At 33.7% G+C, this 21,523-nt stretch overlaps 4 protein-coding genes across 4 annotated transcripts; 1 reads left to right on the forward strand and 3 right to left on the reverse strand.

The window, feature by feature from the left end:
- Positions 1 to 1,960: 1,960 nt before the first annotated feature.
- On the reverse strand, positions 1,961 to 4,025 carry LOC129877490 (uncharacterized). The gene is made up of 2 exons (XM_055952999.1): positions 3,644 to 4,025; positions 1,961 to 2,741 (listed from the first exon to the last, which is right to left on the reverse strand). Exon 2 carries the CDS (start codon positions 2,643 to 2,645, stop codon positions 2,223 to 2,225), a length of 423 nt encoding a protein of 140 aa, XP_055808974.1. The 5' UTR covers positions 2,646 to 2,741; positions 3,644 to 4,025; the 3' UTR covers positions 1,961 to 2,222.
- Positions 4,026 to 5,530: 1,505 nt separating this feature from the next.
- Positions 5,531 to 8,601, reverse strand: LOC129876917 (probable transcription factor KAN3). The gene is made up of 6 exons (XM_055952392.1): positions 7,518 to 8,601; positions 6,710 to 6,896; positions 6,555 to 6,631; positions 6,369 to 6,457; positions 6,007 to 6,076; positions 5,531 to 5,890 (listed from the first exon to the last, which is right to left on the reverse strand). Exons 1-6 carry the CDS (start codon positions 8,055 to 8,057, stop codon positions 5,729 to 5,731), a joined length of 1,125 nt encoding a protein of 374 aa, XP_055808367.1. The 5' UTR covers positions 8,058 to 8,601; the 3' UTR covers positions 5,531 to 5,728.
- A 2,858-nt stretch (positions 8,602 to 11,459) lies between these two features.
- LOC129877552 (uncharacterized) lies at positions 11,460 to 12,883 on the reverse strand. Its single transcript, XM_055953071.1, has one exon. It carries the CDS (start codon positions 12,685 to 12,687, stop codon positions 11,635 to 11,637), a length of 1,053 nt encoding a protein of 350 aa, XP_055809046.1. The 5' UTR covers positions 12,688 to 12,883; the 3' UTR covers positions 11,460 to 11,634.
- A 2,802-nt stretch (positions 12,884 to 15,685) lies between these two features.
- LOC129877092 (zinc finger CCCH domain-containing protein 14-like) lies at positions 15,686 to 20,065 on the forward strand. The gene is made up of 3 exons (XM_055952571.1): positions 15,686 to 16,012; positions 17,394 to 17,454; positions 19,013 to 20,065. The coding sequence occupies exons 1-3, from the start codon at positions 15,940 to 15,942 to the stop codon at positions 19,758 to 19,760; spliced, it is 882 nt and encodes a 293-aa protein (XP_055808546.1). The 5' UTR covers positions 15,686 to 15,939; the 3' UTR covers positions 19,761 to 20,065.
- Positions 20,066 to 21,523: the final 1,458 nt, after the last annotated feature.

Here is a 21,523-nt window from a genome sequence, read left to right on the forward strand (position 1 = left end):
CTTTTCCTCTTTCACCAGGTTTTGAGCAAACCGTCGTACAATCATAAATGTGATGTCTATAGCTTTGGAATTTGCTTGTGGGAAATGTACACTTGTTTAGACCCATATCCACAACACATTCCTCCTAGTAAAATCTCACATCAAATTTATAAGATACTTACTCTCTTCATCTATTCGTTAGTTTGTTAAAAACTCGACGTGTTATATATATAGAGAGAGAAACAAGGTTCTGTAAATTTAATAGTATATGATCCTATCTTTATTCTATTTTTGCAGATTATGGTCAAAATATCTTTATTGAACAAACTAAAAATCTTACTAGTAAATATAGTTTGTAAAAAAAAGTGAAACTAGTGTTGGCGGTCCCAAATCTTCAATATTTCATTTAATTAAGTTTTGGTGACGACTAATTAATAAAACTAATCCAAACTACTGATTCGACAATATTATATCTTTGAAGAAACTGTCACTCAAAAAACGTGACTGTCTTAATGGAAGGTTGTCACATCTACATAAAAAAGACAAGTTTTTTCTTTTTGTACCTTGGAGTAACACTCAAATTATCATCATTATTTGGGTGACTATAGATTAAACGAATCGTGGAACCAGTCATTTGATACTTACGTCAAAGCAGGTTGTCTACATCACACTTTTTCACACACCTAGTGTCTCGTATCTGCTTTGAAACTCAACTAACCTGGATTCATATTCAAAAGTTGCACTTTTGGAATTAAAGGCTCACAATAATCGCACATGTTGTCTGTTACCCACTTTGCGACTTGACCATTCCATATTGGAGGTCTAAAGTTCAAAACCCTTTGCCAGCGAAAGTAAGAGGTTTGCCTGATCGAGCTCGTCGCATCGGACTTGCCTAGCCCTGGTTACCTCTCCTGTGTGTGGTTTGTAAGCTATTATATAGGAGCGGGATTTTTACCCTGTGCGCACTTAAAAGGTAGTTGGTGCGGGTTTACCTTGTTAACAAAAAGGGAAGAAAAAAAAAGCTCTTCCACTAAACACAATTTCATTCTCAAGATTCGAACCCAAAACTTAATGTACCACCCCACTTACTACAGTGAGAACATCTTAATCATCTTGCAAACCATTTCTTTCAAAAAAAACAATTTTTGAAAAATGGTACAAGGAGACAACATAAACAGGCCAACTAATTAAATTCCCTTGGGCTTCTTCTTGAGTACACTAAGTACAGTTTTCCTTCAGAAATTTCTTATTCCTGGAAGAAATCAAAATAGTATAAGCTAGTACACTGCATTGAACATGTTAGCATCAAGCTACATTACTTTCTTCCAGTTATACAAAATCATTACACACCGCAGAAAAAAAATAATCACTGCATGTCATGTCCGATGAGTTGAGAAACAAGGGCAAGTGATACATACATAAATCAGGCAAGGATGTGAAATGTCTAAATGCAGAAAGGAGCCATATATCAAGAGTGTAAGATCAACACGATATCCCACGAATATTTGTTACTCTAAGCGATTTTGAGTGTACATAAACTGAGAAGAACCTTAAATCCACAAGTTCAAGTGCTTCCATGTAAGGTATAAACCAAATCAAGATCCTTAATTGACAGATTTTAGAGGTAGAAAGCAATTAATCCACATTTCACATAACATTTCACTAGCAGAGTATCTTGTTAGACCGTTTTAAATGAATAATTAAAAGTGTCACGGGATTAAATCAGTCAAAACAAAGCAAAGGAGAGTATGATACTAACCTCCAATGAGCACGTTCCCTCCATTCAGCACAGCAACATTGAGCCTTCATGTAGCTTCACTCACAATCTCAGTCGGTCAGTAGGAGTTGTTCCTTTGACAGTTGCAGTAACTAAACAAGAGCTAAGTCATGTGTCTTAAAGTATTTGCCCCTCAATTAATACATCTCAAAGAAAACATAATAGATATTCAAAGCCAAAGAAGAGCATCATACATATAAATCATAAATCAAAGGCGACAAAGATTATAGTACACGGGAAAATATGGTTTAGTTTTCCATGACATGAAAAATAAGGGAAACTGCTAAGTCAATGGCGGCAGCACATTGAAGACTACTAGAATTTGCCGCAGAAATCCAACAAAATTCAGTTCTTCAGAAAGTTTTAGCTAATTTTTTTAATAAAACAACAAATGATAACAAGGGGCAAAATGGAAAAGCAGATATAGATCAGCATAGAATCACTCCTCAATAGCAAAGAGAGCTATTCATCTGCACTCTACGCCAACTTCAGCAGCCCGCCTAGGCTTGTTTTTCCTTCTACTCCCATTTTGTCTAAATCCAACGGACTTTATTAAGTCATTAGAGCTAGTTTTGGTCCCAACACCATTTTCCACTTTGGCTGAATCTACTTCCTTGACTTGTGAAGTTCTCTTCCTCTTCTTTCCATTCACAGCAGCTTGGTTCTTGACATCTTTATTGAAGACAGAACCTTTTGTATTCTCACTGTCATCTTCTTCTTCATTTACTTTCATCGCTCCTTCTTCTTCTTCTTCTTCTTCTTCCCCTATTTCATCCTTTGATGGCTTCAGTGGTCTTCCCCTTCTCCTAACTGGTATCTTCTCTTCTTCACCATTTCCGAGATCCTCACGAACAGATTGCTTCTTTCCCTTTCCTCTTCCTCTGCGCATTGTACAAAGCTCGAAATTCTGCTGGTGACAACTTCAATAAATCTAAATCTCAGATGCCTTAAACTAGTATGTGACACTCCAATTTTTGCAAAAATCCTATAAATTATATGAAAACAGCTGATTAGATAGAACCTCACAATTTTAAGGATCAAACATCAAGAATGAACAGTAAAGATAAAAATATTATCATTGATTGAAGTCTGTCCTCAGAACTTAAACTGAAATCGAATAAATACAAACAAAAATTTAAGAACTTTTCTTCACAAACAAACAAAACTATGTTCAAACCAGGACAAGAAATACAGATGATGATTCAAATGAAACACGAATCCTTCATAAATTATACAAATACTATAACTTTAAACAAACTAAATCCAGTGGAGTTAGAAGATTCAAGACAAAATATGCAACAACAAAAAAAAGAAATTATTTAAAGAGAAAGTTCAAAACACAACTTTCCCATATCCAACATCCATCAGACAACAATAAACACGACATAGTTGAAGATCTATAAAAATCAAATCAAGAACATCAACAACACAAGACAGAAACACACAGTAGCTTTACATTCAAACTCAAACAGGTTGACAAAAAATCTAATGTAACTTTTCAGTACAACAAAACACAACGTACTTTCAACCATATCTATAAAAATCAAACCAAGAACATCAACAACACAAGACAGAAACAGACAGTACCTTTTGTACATTCAAACTCAAACAGGATGACAAAAAAGTCTAACATAACTATTCAGTACAATAAAACGCAACATACTTCCATCCATATCTATAAAAAGCAATTCAAGAACATCAACAACACAAGAGAGAAACATATAGTTCCTATTTTACATTCAAACTCAAACAGGATGACAAAAATTTCAATGGAACTTTTCAGTACAATAAATCATAAAGATTCAATCTTTTTTACAACCCCACAAAGAATCTATCATTAAACTAATGTTAATGATGTTTTTGTAATTAAAACCACGAAAAACATACACAAAAAAAGCGGACTTTTCAAGAGTCAGCCACCATTTTGCATCTTTAAGCAAAACCCCATTTCTCAAAATCTCATAAAACCAAACCAAACAAAAGGAAATCTCAAGACTCTGATGGATTATTTTTGTATTAAAGGTTGAAAAGTGATGGAAGTAGAGAAGCTAAATATTTATTTATCAGTGAAGAAAATAAAAGAAGAAAAATTGGTCAGAAGGAAAATATAGAGAGAAAACAGATCAAAATGAAAAGTTTAACAAGTGAGTGGAGTTTTGAGGAGAATGAATATCTGCCATTAGAGAGTTGAGAGGTGTGATAATAAGCTAAAGGCAAAGAAGACTACACAGATGGAAAAAAAGAGAAGAAAATGGGACAATAGGAGTAGTAGTAGTAGTAGAAATTGTTGAGAGATATTTTATTGATCTCAATGGGGTATTTTTGGCAAAATTAGGGTAAAAATATTTATATATAAGGAAAAAATTGGAAGAAAAAAAAAAGGAAAAGGGAGTGTAGGAATTGAGAGTTGATAGAAAAAGAAAAGAAGAAAACTATTATTTTAAATAGGAAGATTGAATTTATAGGGTTGAATTGAAGTTAATAAGTTTTTATAAGGACTTTAAATAAATATTACTTATTATAAAAACGAGGTTTACAGTTATATAGAGAGAGAGTGAGAGAGAGTTGATAGAAAAAGAAAAGAAGAAAACTATTATTTTAAATAGAAAGATTGAATTTATAGGGATGAATTGAAGTTAATAAGTTTTTATAAGGACTTTAAATAAATATTATTTATTATAATAACAAGGTTCACAGTTATATATATATATAAAAGAACTAAAATTAATGAGTTCGCGTGAATTTTTAACCAACACAGTAACCGATCTAAGTTGTTTTAGGTGATGGATGTAATCATTATCCTCAGTCCTCACGATTTTTATTTAAGTTTTTGATAGATAAATCAAATTAATGTTGATGAATTAATAAATATTTAATAATTGATGTATATAATTTTATTTTACAATGAAACAACTCGCAAAATGTGGCATGTCATGAAAACATAAGCAACAAAATAGAATTTGGATGAGTTGAATGAGAAAAAGTATTCCCAAAAATAAGAATATCTTACTAATCTTTATTTATAATTATATAAATTATTATGAAATTGGAGGTTACTTTCGTCTTTAAGTATTAGCAGTAAATAGTCTTCCAGTATTTGAATCCTTTTAGAACCCAATTGAAATTATTAAATTCTATACTAAACTGACTCTTAAAAGCCCTTCTCTTTGTTGGGCTGTCTGCTTCACACATGTCCATAGGGCCCACATGTTGAGTTGGTTACTGCTAAGCTGATGACTTGATCCTGTCAAAAAGCCAGATACTTGAGTAGTTTGGTTGCTATGGGCTAATTCAGTAATTGGGCCTATGGATAGGCCCAACTCGTTGATCCGAGAGGGGTGTGCATACGAACTACCATCAAAATAGTCAACTGAATGTTGTAGTCTGTTTGGGGGGCAACCTAGACCCCGTTTGGATGGGCTTTAAGTTGGTCAAAATTAATTTAAAGTTTCTTTTTAGCTTTTGTACGTGTTTGTCTAATGCTAACTTTAAGTCATAAAGTTCTTAAAGTCAGTCAAAAATGAAAAATTAGGATTTCTAACTTTTTTTCGTAAGTGCTTAAAGTCATTTTCTTTGACCATAAAAATTACTTTTATATCTTTTATATTTTAACTAAATTCCCAAACTATCTATTTTATTCTTTTAACCCTAAAATTCACATAGCATTTTTATCCAAACATTCAACTGCTTATTTATAAAAATAACTTTCAGCACTTCAAAGTTCTAGAAACACTTCATACATGAAAGTTACTTTTTTTAAGCTCATCCAAACGGGCTCCTAGACTATAACAAGGGTGTTGTTTCGAGGTGAGTGAGCAGTCTGTAATTTTTCTTCAATTGAATACTTGGGAGCTTATATGAATCATTTCATTTTTACCTATGCAGCCAACAGAATCATTGACATGTACTAGTTTGATAATAAATAGCCTAATTTTTACTGTATTTTACATTTGTTACAACTTGCTTGACAGGCTAATTACCGGACTCTTCTACAACCAAAATTTCTACACCAGGAGATGAAATGTTTGAATTTCGCGTCTCCAAATGAGTCCTGTTTATCTTTTGTTGTTCATCAAATATCATCTTCAACTTTTTTGCTTGTTCTTCGATCCTCATTTGTAACGTTCGTTGAGTCTACATAACAACATGAAGAGAATAAGATTCAGAAAGATTGGTTGGACATGTTTTTATTGTTCTGGCAAAGTACAATGCTTTGTTAAGTATAGGTTACTACTATAGCCTATACATACCTCAAGTTGCTCATGAAGACACCTTTGTACTTCTAGCTGCATTTTCAGTGCTTCCTTGATTTCTATTCCACTGCAAATAAGTTTGATATCAGATGTAATTTGATTTCCAGCTAAAATAATCGACGAATGAAGTAAAGAGTATATGTCCCTGCCATTTCATTTAACTTGACGTAGAGTTTAAGCAAGAAAAGAAGACTTTTGAATCTTGTGGTCTTAAACTAAAGATAGGAAGAATGTACGAAAAATGTTTTTTAATCTTGTTGTACATCTTAAACATGTCGTGTAGAAAGTTGAAATTAAAGAATTGTCAAAACAAGAAAAAGACATTTTTTTTGATACGGAGGAAGTAGAAAATAGTATACGTTTTGCTCTCGATATCTGTCACAGCATCCAGGCTGTTTCTCTTTTCGGATTTCCCTGCTGATTCTGGATGCTTTGCATTCCGATATTTCTGGAAAAAAAGGAACTAGTTTATACAAGGAGAACATTTCATCTAGTAATATGAAATGGACTTGTGAAACAAACTTCTTTTGTGGATTAATAAGTACCTGCAAATGGCTTTTAACATGATCAAGAGTTAAGCTTTCTGAGTCCATCAGATTTAGTATTTGCTTCGGCGTAGCCTCTAACAGATGAATGTAATGACAGTCAACAGAAGAAATGGTCGCGTCTAGAGAATGAAAGATAGTTTGGAATTACTTACTGTCAGCGCCTCCAAGGCAATTTACACACTCAAGAAATCGATCATGGAGATCTTCACTCCATCTGATTCGTGTCTTACTAGACTTATGGGATACTCCAGAAGATGCAGAGTTATGACAAGTAAGTGAAGGGATCGCGGATTGTTGCCTCATATTTTCCAATTGAGAGCAACATAAATTATGAGAGAGCTGTGGGTCAAATATAAGAAGACTTAGAATAGTATACAGTCAGACATCTCTGTAATAGTCATCATTTAAAACAACCATGTTTTCTGTGGAACCAATCTTTCATGTTATGTTATGACAAATAAGTGAAGGACTCGCAGATTGTTGCCTCATATTTGGCAATTGAGAGCAACACAAATCATGAGAGAGCTGTGGGACATATATAAGAAGACTCAGAATAGTGAATACAATCAAACATCTATATAACATTCATCCTCTATAACAACATTTCACTATAACAACCATGTTTCTTATAGAATCAATCTTTCATGTTATGTTTGAAGGACTCGCGGATTGTTGCCTCATATTTGCCAATTGAGAGCAACAAAAATCATGAGAGAGCTTTGGGACAAATATAAGAAGACTCGGAATGGTATACAGTCAGACATCTCTATAATAGTCGTTCTCTGTAACAACATTTCACTATAACAACCATGTTTTATGTAGAACCGATCTTTCGTTTTATGTTCTTTATAACAACATTTTGCTGCAGCAACCAATTTTTTTAGAAGAAACGATGCTACTAAAGAGAGGTTTGACTGTATATTGTTTGAGATGAAGTTTAAGGCTTTTTAAAGTACTCACACAGTAATCTTGATTTCCATCAAAAGGCAACGAAGGGTGCCTCCGATATGAAGTATTGAATTCTCCCAGTAACTCATTTTTCAGATGCAACAAACTCTCTTTCTCTGCTTCTGATACATCAGAAAATGGATTGGTTGAGAATTCTGTTCTGATGAATGATGGTAAAGAAATCTTGTGTCGAAAATCTGGCTCAGCCTGTGCTAATGAATCTTCCAAGATTCCATTTTTACATTGTTGAGGATCAAATGATGACATTTCAAGATCATAATTCTTGATCAACTGAGAAGTATTATCTTGATTATCATATTGTGTAAACCCGAGGCAACGTTCTGTGGCAAAAAACGCTGAAGAAGGGGAACCAATACAGCTGATTATGCTACTTGAAGATGAACTAGCAATAGGCAAACAAGTTTCCATGTATGATGAATATTGTAATTGTTGATCAACTAAATCTTGAGCTGAACATTTGGGAACTTCTAAATTATAATCACTCGAAAAGTATTCATTGCCGTGAGTACTAATAAACCTCTGGATACTCATTTTCAAATGATCAAGAACCGAAGGTGGATTTTCTTGAACTTTCCAAGATTCAAAGGGGTATTTCAATTGAGAATTTCTTGTCTCAATGAATCCGATAAGGTTAACTGAATACGCGGAATCAAGAAAACGAGTATGAATAATCAGTAAACTGAAAATGCAACAGTATTATAAATCAGATTGACAGCTCCTGAATACATATTTTCAATTTTTTATATATCAAGAAGACTTCAGAAACAAGATATATAATATGTCAACGACTCGAAATCCCAGCTTTATTGATTTTTCTGTAATGTATAATACTGATAAGGACTAATAAACAATCTCTTTGACAAAACCAAGGCCAGAACATTATAGTATAGAAGAAAACAAATGCCAACTTGTTAAACCATAAGAAAGCATCAGTAGCTCATTTCACAACTCGAACCTGTGACCTATAGATCACACGTAGATAACGTTATTGTTGTTCCATTCTGGTGACCTATAATGACATTTCTTGTACTAATAAACAACAATTACCAAATTAAAAGTAGGAATCTTGAATGAGCTAGACTATGTTCCAACCTAGTTTTATATTTCTTCTTTCATGTACTTGTTATAGAAAATGCATATATATATATATATATATATATAAAGATCTAGTTTGATTCTCTAATCATTCCTATTTTTATTGTTTTTCTTCCTATCATTAGAAACAATCCCATCTCAATATTCCTTCTTCCTATATATTTTGTTCCGGAACAGTTACTTTTAGTAAGCATGACAACTAAAATGGACCGAAGAGAATTCTTTCTTATCTAGTTTTTATATTTTGTTGTTATGTGAATTGTTATAGGTCTACATCAAGCATATGCAAAAGTCATATTTGGTATAAAATAAATTGAATCTCTTTGTAAAAATCAGCATGTGAAGGTGACCACAGATTCTTTCACAAGGCCTTTTGGACATTATTGAATATTCAAAGGTTTGGTAAAGAAAAAACAAACTGTGTATATTAAGATGAAGCCTTTGGAAGTTCCACTTATAATATCTCATTAACCATTATTCATGATCTAGATATAGGTCCGGAAAATTGTTTACGAGGAGATGATTTTAGATAGAAAAGTATGGAGATCGAGGATTAGGATAAATATTTAGTAAATAGCTGAGCGATTTCTCGCTTCCTGATAGTGTAAAGATATCTCGCTTACTATTATATTAGCTTTATCTTATTCTTAATATTACTGTTATTTCTTTTACAATGGTTATCTTTACTATTTTTTATGTTAATACTTTTCTGTCTTTGATATTTTCATCGTAGCTTTTTCTTTTTTACTCTTACATTATTGAAGATCAATAGGAAATGGTCTAATGTGTACGTGTGGCCTCCAACTTTATAAATCTAAGAATATAGTAACGGGAAATATTAAAGTCAAATGTAATTTGCAGATATTAAATTGTATGACCTTCCCCTTGTTTGATCAAATTTGTCAAATTTTATAAAATTGATACTCACTAAAAGAAAAGGTTTGCATATGTGTGCGCACAAAATCATTTAAAAATATATAAAATAAAATCATATTCCACGCTTTAAACTATAAATTTATCTCTTAATTAACGTAACATGTAAATGAGGAAAGGCCAATCAAATATCTTGTATGAACAATAGAAGCTAATTTTTGCCTTCTAAATTGTTGAAAAGACAAATTAAAGTATAAAATCCTCAAGTCGTTGGACAATTTGTATATACTTAAAACTTACTCTCCCTCCGTTTCTTTTTATTTATCAAATTTTGATTTAACACACTTATTTTAAAAAATAATGAGTTACCTATTTTACCCCTATTAATTAATAGAGTTTTAAATATATTTACTCGGTATATTTTTCAAAGATATTAATTCAATGTTAATAAATTGAGGATATAATAGGAAGAAAAAAATTGTTATTTCTTAATTTGTCAAAATTGACAAGTAAAAAGGAAAATCAAATTAGGAAATATTTGACAATTAAATAGGAACGGAACGGAGGGAGTATAAGGCAAGTCAAACTCTGTCAAAGCATGCAATTTTATGATACATCATTTTTTTGATCTTAGACAAAAAAGAAAACTATTTTTTTACTCCGTATACAATTAGATTTCTAAAAGATCTAGTCATTTGAAAAATATGTATCAGATTCGATCATATAAATGATGTTTTCCAAAATAAACTTTACTAATTCTTACTTAAAGATCAATGTCTCTAAGAAAGGTTAAATAAATAAATTAACTATACTATTAAAAGAACAACAAAAACAACAAGATACCGAGTAAAATTCCACAAGTAGGAGACTATACTATTAAAAGAAAACATTAAAATTTGTACTATAAAATAATTACTAACATCTTTGCTTCTCAAAAGCTAGAACAAAATTAATGCCCGCGCTCAGCCACTTGAGAGGGGCGTTCAGCTACTTGACTGGTTGGAGAGGGGCGTTCAGCCACTTGACTGGTTGGAGGGACAGCCGATTGAGTCTGAACCAACATTTAAAGATGGATTGGCTTACTTGGCACCGGGATGAGAATTCTCCTTACTTCTTTGGGGGACCGAAGGCAGTTCTCCGTGCACCGGACACGTAGCTTACCGAATCAGTTGCGACACGGATGGGAATGCGGTCCTATTTGAAATGGATGGCAGTTGTATCAAAGGGAGCTTCCCAGTTTGACATCAACTGCAGAGAAATGAGGTTCGAGTTGATGAACAACTGATCAACGAGAAAGAGGCCCTACTCACTACAAACGAATACACCACAAGATTGAACTGCACTCATGCCTCTCCCGCATCAAGTTTGTCTTCTCCACGATCTCCGGGAAATGAAAAAAAAATCTCAAAGATCCCTAAACAAATCTGTAAAGTTCCGTGTCGCAATTGATTCGGTAAGCTACGTGAACCCTAGTCATACGAGTTTGAAATACGTGCAAAAATTCTTGAACTTCGACCATATGTGCGTGAAGTTCAATCATCTATGTGACCTCCTCCACATCAAACAAGTTCAGTGCTAGAATTCGACCCTTTAACTTAGCAGAGTTTGAACTCATGATGCGCGTCTAACCTACACTTCTGCTGTCACTAGACTAAAGCCACGAGACAAGGCTGATAGACTAACCATTAGAGCAACGCCCCAGACTGATGAAACAATGGGAAGGGCTAGCTTGCCCAGCCATTAGAGCAACGCCCCGGACTGATGAAACAATGGGAAGGGCTAGCTTGCCCAGCCATCACGCGTTGTGCTCTAACCATTACAGCAAAGCCCAAGACTGATCAACTGAAAGTATAATCGACATAAATAGAAGATATTCTAAAATGACATGATAAATGAAATTATAAACATAGGAATAAGTACATTTCAAACCATAATATTCCCTCCATAAATATCTTATCAAAACAAGCTGTTTTCTATTATTACTTCACCTTAAACCCCTCAAAAACCTTTTTAACAAAGATCAAACATTACCCTATTCACCATAAACAACAAATAAATTTAAACAACAACATAATAGGATCGAAACAACAGAGATTCTGAAATAATCAAAACCTTCAAACATGAAGCAATCTCGACTAGTTTAAGCCTTCTTCAAGTCCTCATTGACATTGACATCTCCTTCTGTTGGTTTCCCATTGCTCCTCCGATTACCGGAGTAGTTAGTCTTAGTGTTCTCTGCATCTCTGATACTCCGGCTATTGAATTCATTCGTTGGAAAATTAAACTTTTTTGAAGCAATTTCAGATCTTAAATCATTCAAAGCATTTCTCAACAATCCATTTTCAGCTTGTATTGTCTCCAGCTGCTGCTTCACTTCCAAACAAGCTTGTGTCAAATCAGCATTTCTGGGCAAATTGTTAACTTTCTTTGAATCATCTTTCGGTATATGTTCGATACCGATCTTATTCATCACCAGCAGTGGACAGTGACGGAACGAAATGCCCGCCGGCGACGGGAAGCCGGTGTTTCCCAGTATAACAGTATCCGAATCCTCCGCCGCAGGAACTTTAGGAAACCTGAGACCCCATCGGAAATTCACCACAGCACGGTTTCTCAAAGGGAACGAAGTCCGTGCACTAACCACCGCGCCGGAGAACAAGTTGTCTACAGCTCCGGCAACGGCCGATTCCACCGGCAAACCATCGACTTTGCTGCCGAGAAACGCCGCTTTCTCTTGGAAATAGTCGGTCTTCATCACCGACGTTTCGAAACCGTTTTGAATCGGATCAACCCCATTCGATTTCGAATTCAAACTTTTCGCAATAGTCGAAGAGGAATGCGATTTCTTCACACAAAAATCCCCAAAATGAGGTTTGAAGTGAATGAAGAAACTAGGGTTTTGATTCCCAACCAAATTAAACTCCGCACTCATCGTAAAAGGGCTAGATACCGGAGACCCAAAATGCCCAATCCCAGTTTTGAACACAAAACTAAACGGATTGAACGAATCATTTGGCCGATAAGCGACTTTGAAAGAAGGCCCAGAATCGAATAAAGTTCCTAGACTCAGCGATAACTCCTTCGATTCGCCGGCAACGATTCCTGATTGAAACGGAAAGTTCAACACGCTTAGAGGAACTTTAGCTCTGATTAATGGTTTTTGTTCGTCACGAAACTTGATTGAAGCTTTCATCTTTCTCTTTGAAGAAGACCCAATTCACAAAAAGGGAAAAAGAACAAAACCCAATTCTCCGATTTGGATTTGGATGAGTGATGAACTGAGAAAGTGAGGGTTTATATAGCTGGATCTTGAAGAAGAAAAAGGGTTTAAGGGTTGTAATGGAGAAAAGGAAATTCAGGTGAACTGAGCTGGCAATGGTGAATGGGTTTTTTGGATTATTTGAGTTGTCCATGTACAAGATTACCCCTAAACAAATCATCATTAAATAATAATTTATTTAAAGCAAATTAATAAGGACTAATATTTAAAACTGAATCTCCCATTAATCTTTGCATAAGGGTGTCTTTTAGGAACTGTTTGGAAAGTCATTGTGATATTAGTATTTAGTGTAATTGAGCGTAATTTTAATAGAATTTAATATTTCTGTATATGTGTAGAGACAAAATAATAATAAAAACTATATTTTAACTTTTTTAAAAAAAATATCGATATCTACTATATGGCTTTCACTTTAATATACAAATTTGACAAAACTCATTACCTCTAATCTTGAGACAAAATAACAACAAAAATTATACTTTAATTTGAAAAAAAAATAATCTTTATATATGTGTTGAGACAAATAACAACAAAATTATACCTTAATTTGAAAAAAAAATGGGATATGAATTTTACTTTAGTATACGGGTTAGATATACCTCCGTACCTTACCTTATATATGTGTTGAGAAAAAATAACAACAAAAAGTATTCCTTAATTTGAGAAGAAATTGAAATTAACTATATGAATTTCACTTTAATATTTAGGTGCATTTGATATTATTGTATCTATATAGAGATTTAGGGTTCGATAGCAAAGTGAAACGTTGCAAAAATTCATAAATTTTAAATTTTGTATCCACCTCGCTTTTTATGTTTATTGTCAATCTATTTTATTTTATTTTATTGAATCTTTATAGTGTGAACTCTGTTTAAACAAAAGGACAAGAAATGTTGTTGATGGCTTTTTAGGAATTTAGATGATTTGGATTGATATAAGTAGGATTTTAGAGGGAAATGTTGTTTTATATTTTTGAATTTCAAATTTTGTATTTGTGCAAGAATTTGTGGCCACCTATCTGTAACTGATTGAATGCTGATATCAATTTAAATTTTGAATATTTCTGAATTGGTTTGTTTTTAAAATTATTCCCATCATTTATATTTTGACTTCTTAAGTAATTATGTAGTTTATTAAGATTGAAGTTATGTTTGAAAACAAATTTTCAGAATTTAAAATTCATTTTGGAGTTCACACTTAAATTTTTGATATATCTTGGCATTTAAATGACGTTCTCATATTGCTGTTTAATGTAATATTCACACAGAGAGGTTGAATCTCGTTCACTGAAAAATTATGTTATATAAATAGAGCAAAAGTGAATTTGTTGCATGTGTATTGACAAACTTGACATGAAGTTTTTTTTAAAATAAAAAATAAAAAAATCTTGATTTCATCTTTGTGTGTGAATATTTATATCTATACATATTGATTTTGTCATGATTAAATAATAAATTAAAGTAAAAATATGCGTAAATTAACTATAATTTAATGATAATAGTGTATGATACTATATGTGTTATGTATTTACTAGATTGATTTGAATATCAATAGGCATATATATTTTGAAGGTACTTTTTGTGTTTCAAACATGAGTTTTGGCATTTAGATGTTGATATTTTTTTTCTAGAATCAAAGACTTACCTATATTATCTCATTTTATGTGAGCATGTGATGTTTTTTTTAACGTGCTAAAAAACAGCAACGCATAAAATGGAGCAGATTACAATAGTTTTTATCACACTAAAATTAAGATATTTTCACAATTGTCTATAATTTTAGAAAATTATAGATGCATCGGTATTTTACAATATGTTTATACTTATATTGGAGTTCGACTAATTTGGATTTGTGTTGCATAAGGCTCATTTGAGGGAAGCGCTCCATACTAATGGTTTTTCATACATAAGGCTCGAAACGAGCTCTTTAATTAAGAGAGGAACAGTCTCATTCACTGCACCATGCCCTTTGATGATCACATGCTCTATAATTACAAGAATTATAACTTAACAAAATGTCATTTTAAAATTAGCGATTATTATAATTTATTTTGTATAGTTGACGAAGCTAAGTAAATGTCTTACTTCATACTCGCATTTTAGACAGTCAAATTATGATCAATTTGAGACCTCTGGACTAGATTTTGGCTATTTTGACAAATATATCAACCATATGCTCATGCAAAGAAAATAATTCTGATTTAGGCATTTTAAATAAAACTAGACAAGCTTGAGCTACACGAATAAAAGTTGAAATTCTCACTATTTGCAAATTAATTTACTTCAAGATTTTCAAAAAAAAAAAAGGAAAAGAAAAATACTCGATATATTAAAGTCTCCATTATGCGCATGGTCTGAAGAATAGCCAACTATATTTGCTTATATATCGTGGTTTTCGAAGATATTCACTCCACATATACACTAGTGTGAAATCATAAACAAGCTCATTAAGCTGAAATTAACGAGACATAATAGTCACATAAGCAAACATTAGAAACGAGTTGAACATGAAGTCTTTACTTGATTGCCCCTATCTGGGGATGGTCTTTAATTTTTGTTTATGTTGTTCATTTAATAAAAAAATGTTGGCCAAAGAACCCTAATCTATGACCTAGTTTCGCTTGCATAAGTTTAGAAAACTCTTACTCACCCCGCATAATTTTTTGTATAAATTAAATTATCCGATATAACTTATGGTTTATGAAACTGAACGTTGACCTCATTAGAGAACATAAACATTTGCTTAAATCAACCATTTAGGACTTGTACTAATTATGGGCCTATTACTTGTTATGGGCTGTTAATTAACAATAAGCCCCAAAAAAGAAAGCCCATAAACCACGTACTACGTCGGCGCTCACATCACAGCACGTGACTTTCCCTTATTTAAGATTCGCAAAAAAAAAAATTCCAGAAAATCCCGCGCGGATTCCAAATTCCTACTCTTCACTAAATTTAAACCTGAATATACAAATCCGGAAAAACTCATATACACTCCCCCGCCCCCTTTTCTTCACAAAGAAACCCTAGTTACACTGTTCGGGTTTCCGGTTTTGGCCCGTCGATTTTGCACCTTCTTCTTAATTCTGGTTGTTTTAAGTAGATTTTTGTAGTAATTTTTGCTTCACTTGCTTCGAGCTTTGATCTCTAAGGTAAATTTGAAGCTATGGATTTCCGGAAACGGACTAGAAACGATGCTGGTGCTAACGTTAATGGCGGCGTGAAGAAATATAAGCCAGGTGAATATTACACTATTTGTATATGGTTTTAATTAATTTCTTTTATGTATGTGTTTAATTTTTTGTATTTTGAAAAACTGAGTGAACATCCTTGCTCGCCACTTCATGTTTCGTGTTTGGCTTTTGTTGTGTGTTTTATGGTTAATTTGAGTGTGGTTTATCTGCTTCATATGTGGAGAGTGTTAACTATGGCGTGTTCATTTGAATTTTAATTGGTATGAAGAAGCCAGTAGATTTAATAGGATTTACTCTATAGGAAAGAAGAAGAACTAGAATTCCTATTTTACGAGGTGAAATTACTAGCTTTTCTAATATATATATATATATATATATATATATATATATATATAAATAAGAGAGAATGAGTAGAATATATTAGAGCTTCTGTTTACTCAGAAGGAAGCACTGCAGATGTTGAAGTTTATCCGATTTGTGCCTATGGAACAGATCAATGAATGTTCTGTTATAGCATAAAAGGTTTAAGCATTATAGGAGATGTGTTGATGTACCGATGAGGAAGTATATGAGAGGTTGGCTGTGGTGGGCCTAAGGAGAGGGAGAAGTAGGCCCAAGAAGTTTCGGGGAGAGGTGAGTAGGTATGACATAACTCACCTTCAGCTTACTGAGGATATTACTCATGACATGAAGGTGTGGAGGATGAGTATATCAGGGTAGAGTGTTAGTAGGTTGCCAAATATTTTTCTTTTTTGCTTCTTCCTAATTCTACAGTACTACTTGTTTGTTTCTTCCATTTCGTTTATCTTATTATCTTGCTGTTGTTACTGCTTCCTTTTCATCTCTGTCAGTAAGGTCTTTGTACACTCTACCCTCCCCCATACCCCACTTACTCTACCCTCCCCATACCCCACTTGTTGGGATGATATGGAGTATGATGTTGTTGTTGTTATCCTTGCTTCTCGGAGTTTGATGAAATGAAATGTCTTGAGAAGATATGTCTCCCTACATAGTGGTGATAGAGGATGTAAACATCATTTCAGCTGAACCCAACAAATCTTATATATGTAGAGAATCATTAACAAAATTACATTTTCAATTTATAATTTCAAAATTTTAATGGGTTCTAATGTATAAATGTTCACATTGAACCCATCACATTTAAATTTTGGATACACCTGAAACAAAAATATGCTGAGTTTTATGATGCAATATTGCTGCCATTGCTTCTCTAGTGAGATGGACTTCAAAATACTTCGTGAATCTCTCTTATAAATATTTTACATACTTTCTAAAATTTCTACTTCTATCATATTTAGTTGATTGTACTGGTGATAAGAAATATACCATCTGACTAATTTTCATCTAGCATTAATGTTAACAGAGAGATTTCTAATTGGTATAAATAATTAATTTGGTTCAACAGAAATGGACTCCTTATCAAGTGGTATAGGCAGCAAATCAAAGCCATGCACGAAGTTCTTCAGGTTCAAATCCTTGTCTACTTCGTGAACTTTAATTTAGTATGGACATTTAAGTTAATGTCAAGTGCAGCATTTACAAATTGCTAATATTTCTGTCGTTACACAAACTGAACAAATGTAGATTTATGCTGGTCAGCATGAGAGGCTGTTAAATGCTTAAAAAGTTGTAGAAGTTCAATGATTATGCAATTGTTTGTTAACTATTCTTGTTTAGATAAATATTTCCAGCTATAATGCACTTTGGAGAAATGAAAAATGGTTTCTAAATACCAACGGTCTTCTTAAATCTCTACCTACTTTGTACCGTAATGGAGTGTTATCAGCCTTTCAATTATACATTTGAAAACAGATATGCGAGCCACTTGCATTTAATTAGATGGACTATGTCTATAATGGTACTGAAAGTTATCTCTTATGGCCTAATACGGATAGTTGTTAACATTTTAATGACTGTCACATGATATTCTTCTGATGCTCAGTCTGATAGTTAGTGATGTTAATGTTGAAAACCAGTTTAGCGGGTCTTTCAGTAAGTGAATTATTGGTAAAGCTTTTAAGATGCCAAAGAATATTCAGAGGCATCTGTGATGCCCATTTCTTCTTCTTTTATTTGATGTGCTTCTTCAGTGTACCCTGTTTTCTTTTGTAGTTCAGGGACCACCTTTCTACATGATATTTTGCTGTCACTTTGGTGCTCATGAATATAAGGGTTTATATGATGCTTTATTTTCAATTGTTTTAAAAAAAATTAGGTTGTACTTGTTGGTTGCTGAGTTGTTTGTTTGACATGCAAAAGTTATCTAAATGGATAATGGAAGTTCTTATCGAGTTTGGCACTGTATCTGAAATTTAATCAGGATGCAATTACTGTCTGAAGGAAGTTCCTTTTATCGATGCAGTGCCTGTGATTGTTTCTTTGATTTATGTATTCCAAACAATCCTTTTTTGCATTTTTAGCTGTTACATATCTTCTGGTTCTTTTATGCATTTTCCAGACATTTGTTCTGATGAATCTTTCTTGTCCCCATTGTGCTGAGTGCACAAAATGATGGGATTTTGTTGGGCACAAAATTTGGTCTTTCTTTTGAAAATGGTCTCATTTATTCTTAATTGTTCCGTGTTTTTAAGAATACCACAACATACCCAGTGTTATCCCACAACTCCCACAACTGGATATCTTATTTTGTTTATTTACATAGTGTGAGGCAAAGTGAAGATGTTCTCATCCTGTTCCTGGAAGTTGCAACCTAGGTCTCTGGACTCTAAACACCTATTTTCTTCATATCCGTCTTTTTTTGTATATATTGTTTTCCCGGAATCATAATTGTTAGACCTATTCACTTCACCTTTAGGCAAATAGAGACCCAAGTTCAATTGCTGTCCAAGGCATTTTTGCAGTGTGTTTGGAAAAGTATTGGAAATGAAATATTCTTATCCAATTGTCTGGAAGTCTTAACTGCTTTCATCTGCTGTGCCTGCATTGCCTGTTCTGTCTAATTGTGATGAGAAATTTGGTTTTTGAATGGTTTGAAGTTTATTTTCTATTTTTTTTTTGTTGCAGCACTGCTGGATGCCCCTTTGGTGAGAGCTGCCATTTCCTTCATTACGTCCCTGGTGGCTATAGTGCAGTGGCGCAGATGATGAAATTGACACCAGCTCCATCTTTGAGAAATGCTGCAGCACCCCCTAATTCCAATGGAAATGCTCCTGCTATGAAAACCAAACTTTGCAACAAATTCAACACGGCGGAGGGATGCAAATTTGGAGACAAATGCAATTATGCTCATGGGGAGTGGGAAATTGGAAAGCCTACCATGCTTTCACAGGAGGATCGACGTGCAATGGGGTTTGGATCTATGCCAGGTCGTTTTGGTGGGCGGATGGAGCCTGCTGTTTCAGGACCTGCTTCTAGCTTTGGTACGTCAGCCACTGCAAAGATCAGTGTAGATGCTTCCCTTGCTGGAGCCATCATTGGGAAGGGTGGAGTGAACTCTAAACAGATTTGTAGGCAGACAGGAGCCAAGCTTGCAATTCGTGATCATGAAACAGATGCAAATCTCCGAAACATCGAGTTAGAGGGCACGTTTGAACAAATTTCCCAGGCTAGTGCTATGGTAAGGGAGTTGATCAACAGCCTTGGTTCAGTAGGTGGCCCTGGAAGAACACATGGAAATCCTGGTGGCCCGGCTCCTACAATGAACAACCTCAAGACAAAGTTGTGTGAGAATTTCGCTAAAGGATCTTGCACTTTTGGAGACAAGTGTCACTTTGCTCATGGTGCTGCGGAATTGCGGAAAACAGGGGTGTGACTGTATGTATAGTCCACCTCACTTTTTGTAGTACCTAGCTCTTTAGAACGCCCAGTCGTGTGTCCCATTGTATGATTATTCTTAATTTTGGGCTCTGGTTATGAAATGCAACTTCGTTGGAGGAACTGAGCTTTATTTTAGTACTCAGGCAGGTTTTTTAGACATTTTATTAAAGCAGAAATTGTAGTTGCAGTAATGCATGTTTGTGTTAGAAGTTTATTTTTTCTGATTTCCTTTGACCCATTTGTGGTATCTTTTTGAGCTCTAAGCTGTTTGATATACCAACTCCAAAAGTATGTTTCCAACGGGTGTTAGTGAAAGAAAGGGAAAGAATTGGTGTCTTTTAGAGAGTTGTGTATCAGTTCATGTTTTTTCTTTTTGGGATATATCATTGATCGGATTCTTTGACACCAATTTTTTTAGGATCATTAGTAATTGTCCTAGTAAACGATATTCATAGAGGTTGTGATGTAGGATTTTAGGACCTGGGGAGCAGTGCGAATAGTTTTGCCATGATTCATGTCATTTTTTAATCATTAAATATAAATTAGGCGTTTTTTCAATTTTTCGTTTTTGTTAGATAATGAATTTTTTTGGTAGACTAGCTTTTAAAACAGTTTATTTTTAAAAATTTAGAGCCACTCAACAGAAATTAGGCAGTTTTTTTTTTAGTTTTTTGCGTATTAATCAATGAATTTTTTGAAGAACTAACTTTCGGTCAATTTTTTTGCAAATTTTTTACAGGACCTCTGTAATGACCTTTGGGAGCAATATGTATAGATTCATCGTGATCTTGACCTTTTTTTAAGTATTGAGGGCCACTCAACAAAAAATAAAAGATTTTTTTCCTGTTTTTTGTGTGTGTTTAGTTAATGATTTTTTTAGTGAACTGATTTTCAATCACTTTTATTGCAAAATCTTAACAGGACCCTCCGTAATGACCTGGACAAGCAATACGTATAGATTCACCATGATCCGGATCATTTTTAAGCATGTAGGGTCCACTCAACAAAAAATAAGTAATTTTCTTAGTTTTCCACGTGTGTTAGTTAAGAACTTTTTGGTGAACTGTGTCACTTTTTTGCAAAACCTTCATATGACCCTCCGTAATTACCTGGAGGAACAGTATGTATAACCTCGCCATAATCCAGGTCTTTTATAAGCATTTAGGGCTACTTCACATGAATTGGCTTGCGGTCTATTTTTTTGCAAAATCGTTACAAGATTCTCCGCAATGATCTGGGGAGTAGTACGTGTAGCCTTGCTATGATCAGATCATTTTTAAGCATTTAAGGCCAGTCAGAAGAAATTAGGCAATTTTCTCACGTTTTTGTTTTTGTTAGTCAATGATTTTTTCGGTGAACTTGCTTTTTGTAACTTTTTTTTTTTGCAAATCATTTACAGGACTCTCCGTAATGATTTGGAGTAGCAATAGATATAACCTTGCCATGATGCAGACTATTTTTTAAGCACATAGGGTCACTCAACACGAATTAGGCGAATTTCTTTATTTTTCGTGTTTGTTTGTCAATAAAGTTTTTGGTAAGCTCGTTTTTGTTCCTTTTTTTGAAAAATCTTTATAGGACCCTCCGCAATGACATGGTGGAGCAGTATGTATAGCCTCGTCATGATCTACATCATTTTAAAAGCATTTTGGGGATACTCAACAAGAATTAGATAATTTTTTTAGTTTTTCGTGTGTTAGTTAATGATTTTTTTGGTGAACTAGCTTAAGATCACTTTGAAAAACCTTTATAGGACGC

Source organism: Solanum dulcamara, chromosome 12 (genome assembly GCF_947179165.1).
Source record: "Solanum dulcamara chromosome 12, daSolDulc1.2, whole genome shotgun sequence".
Taxonomy (NCBI): Eukaryota; Viridiplantae; Streptophyta; class Magnoliopsida; order Solanales; family Solanaceae; genus Solanum; species Solanum dulcamara.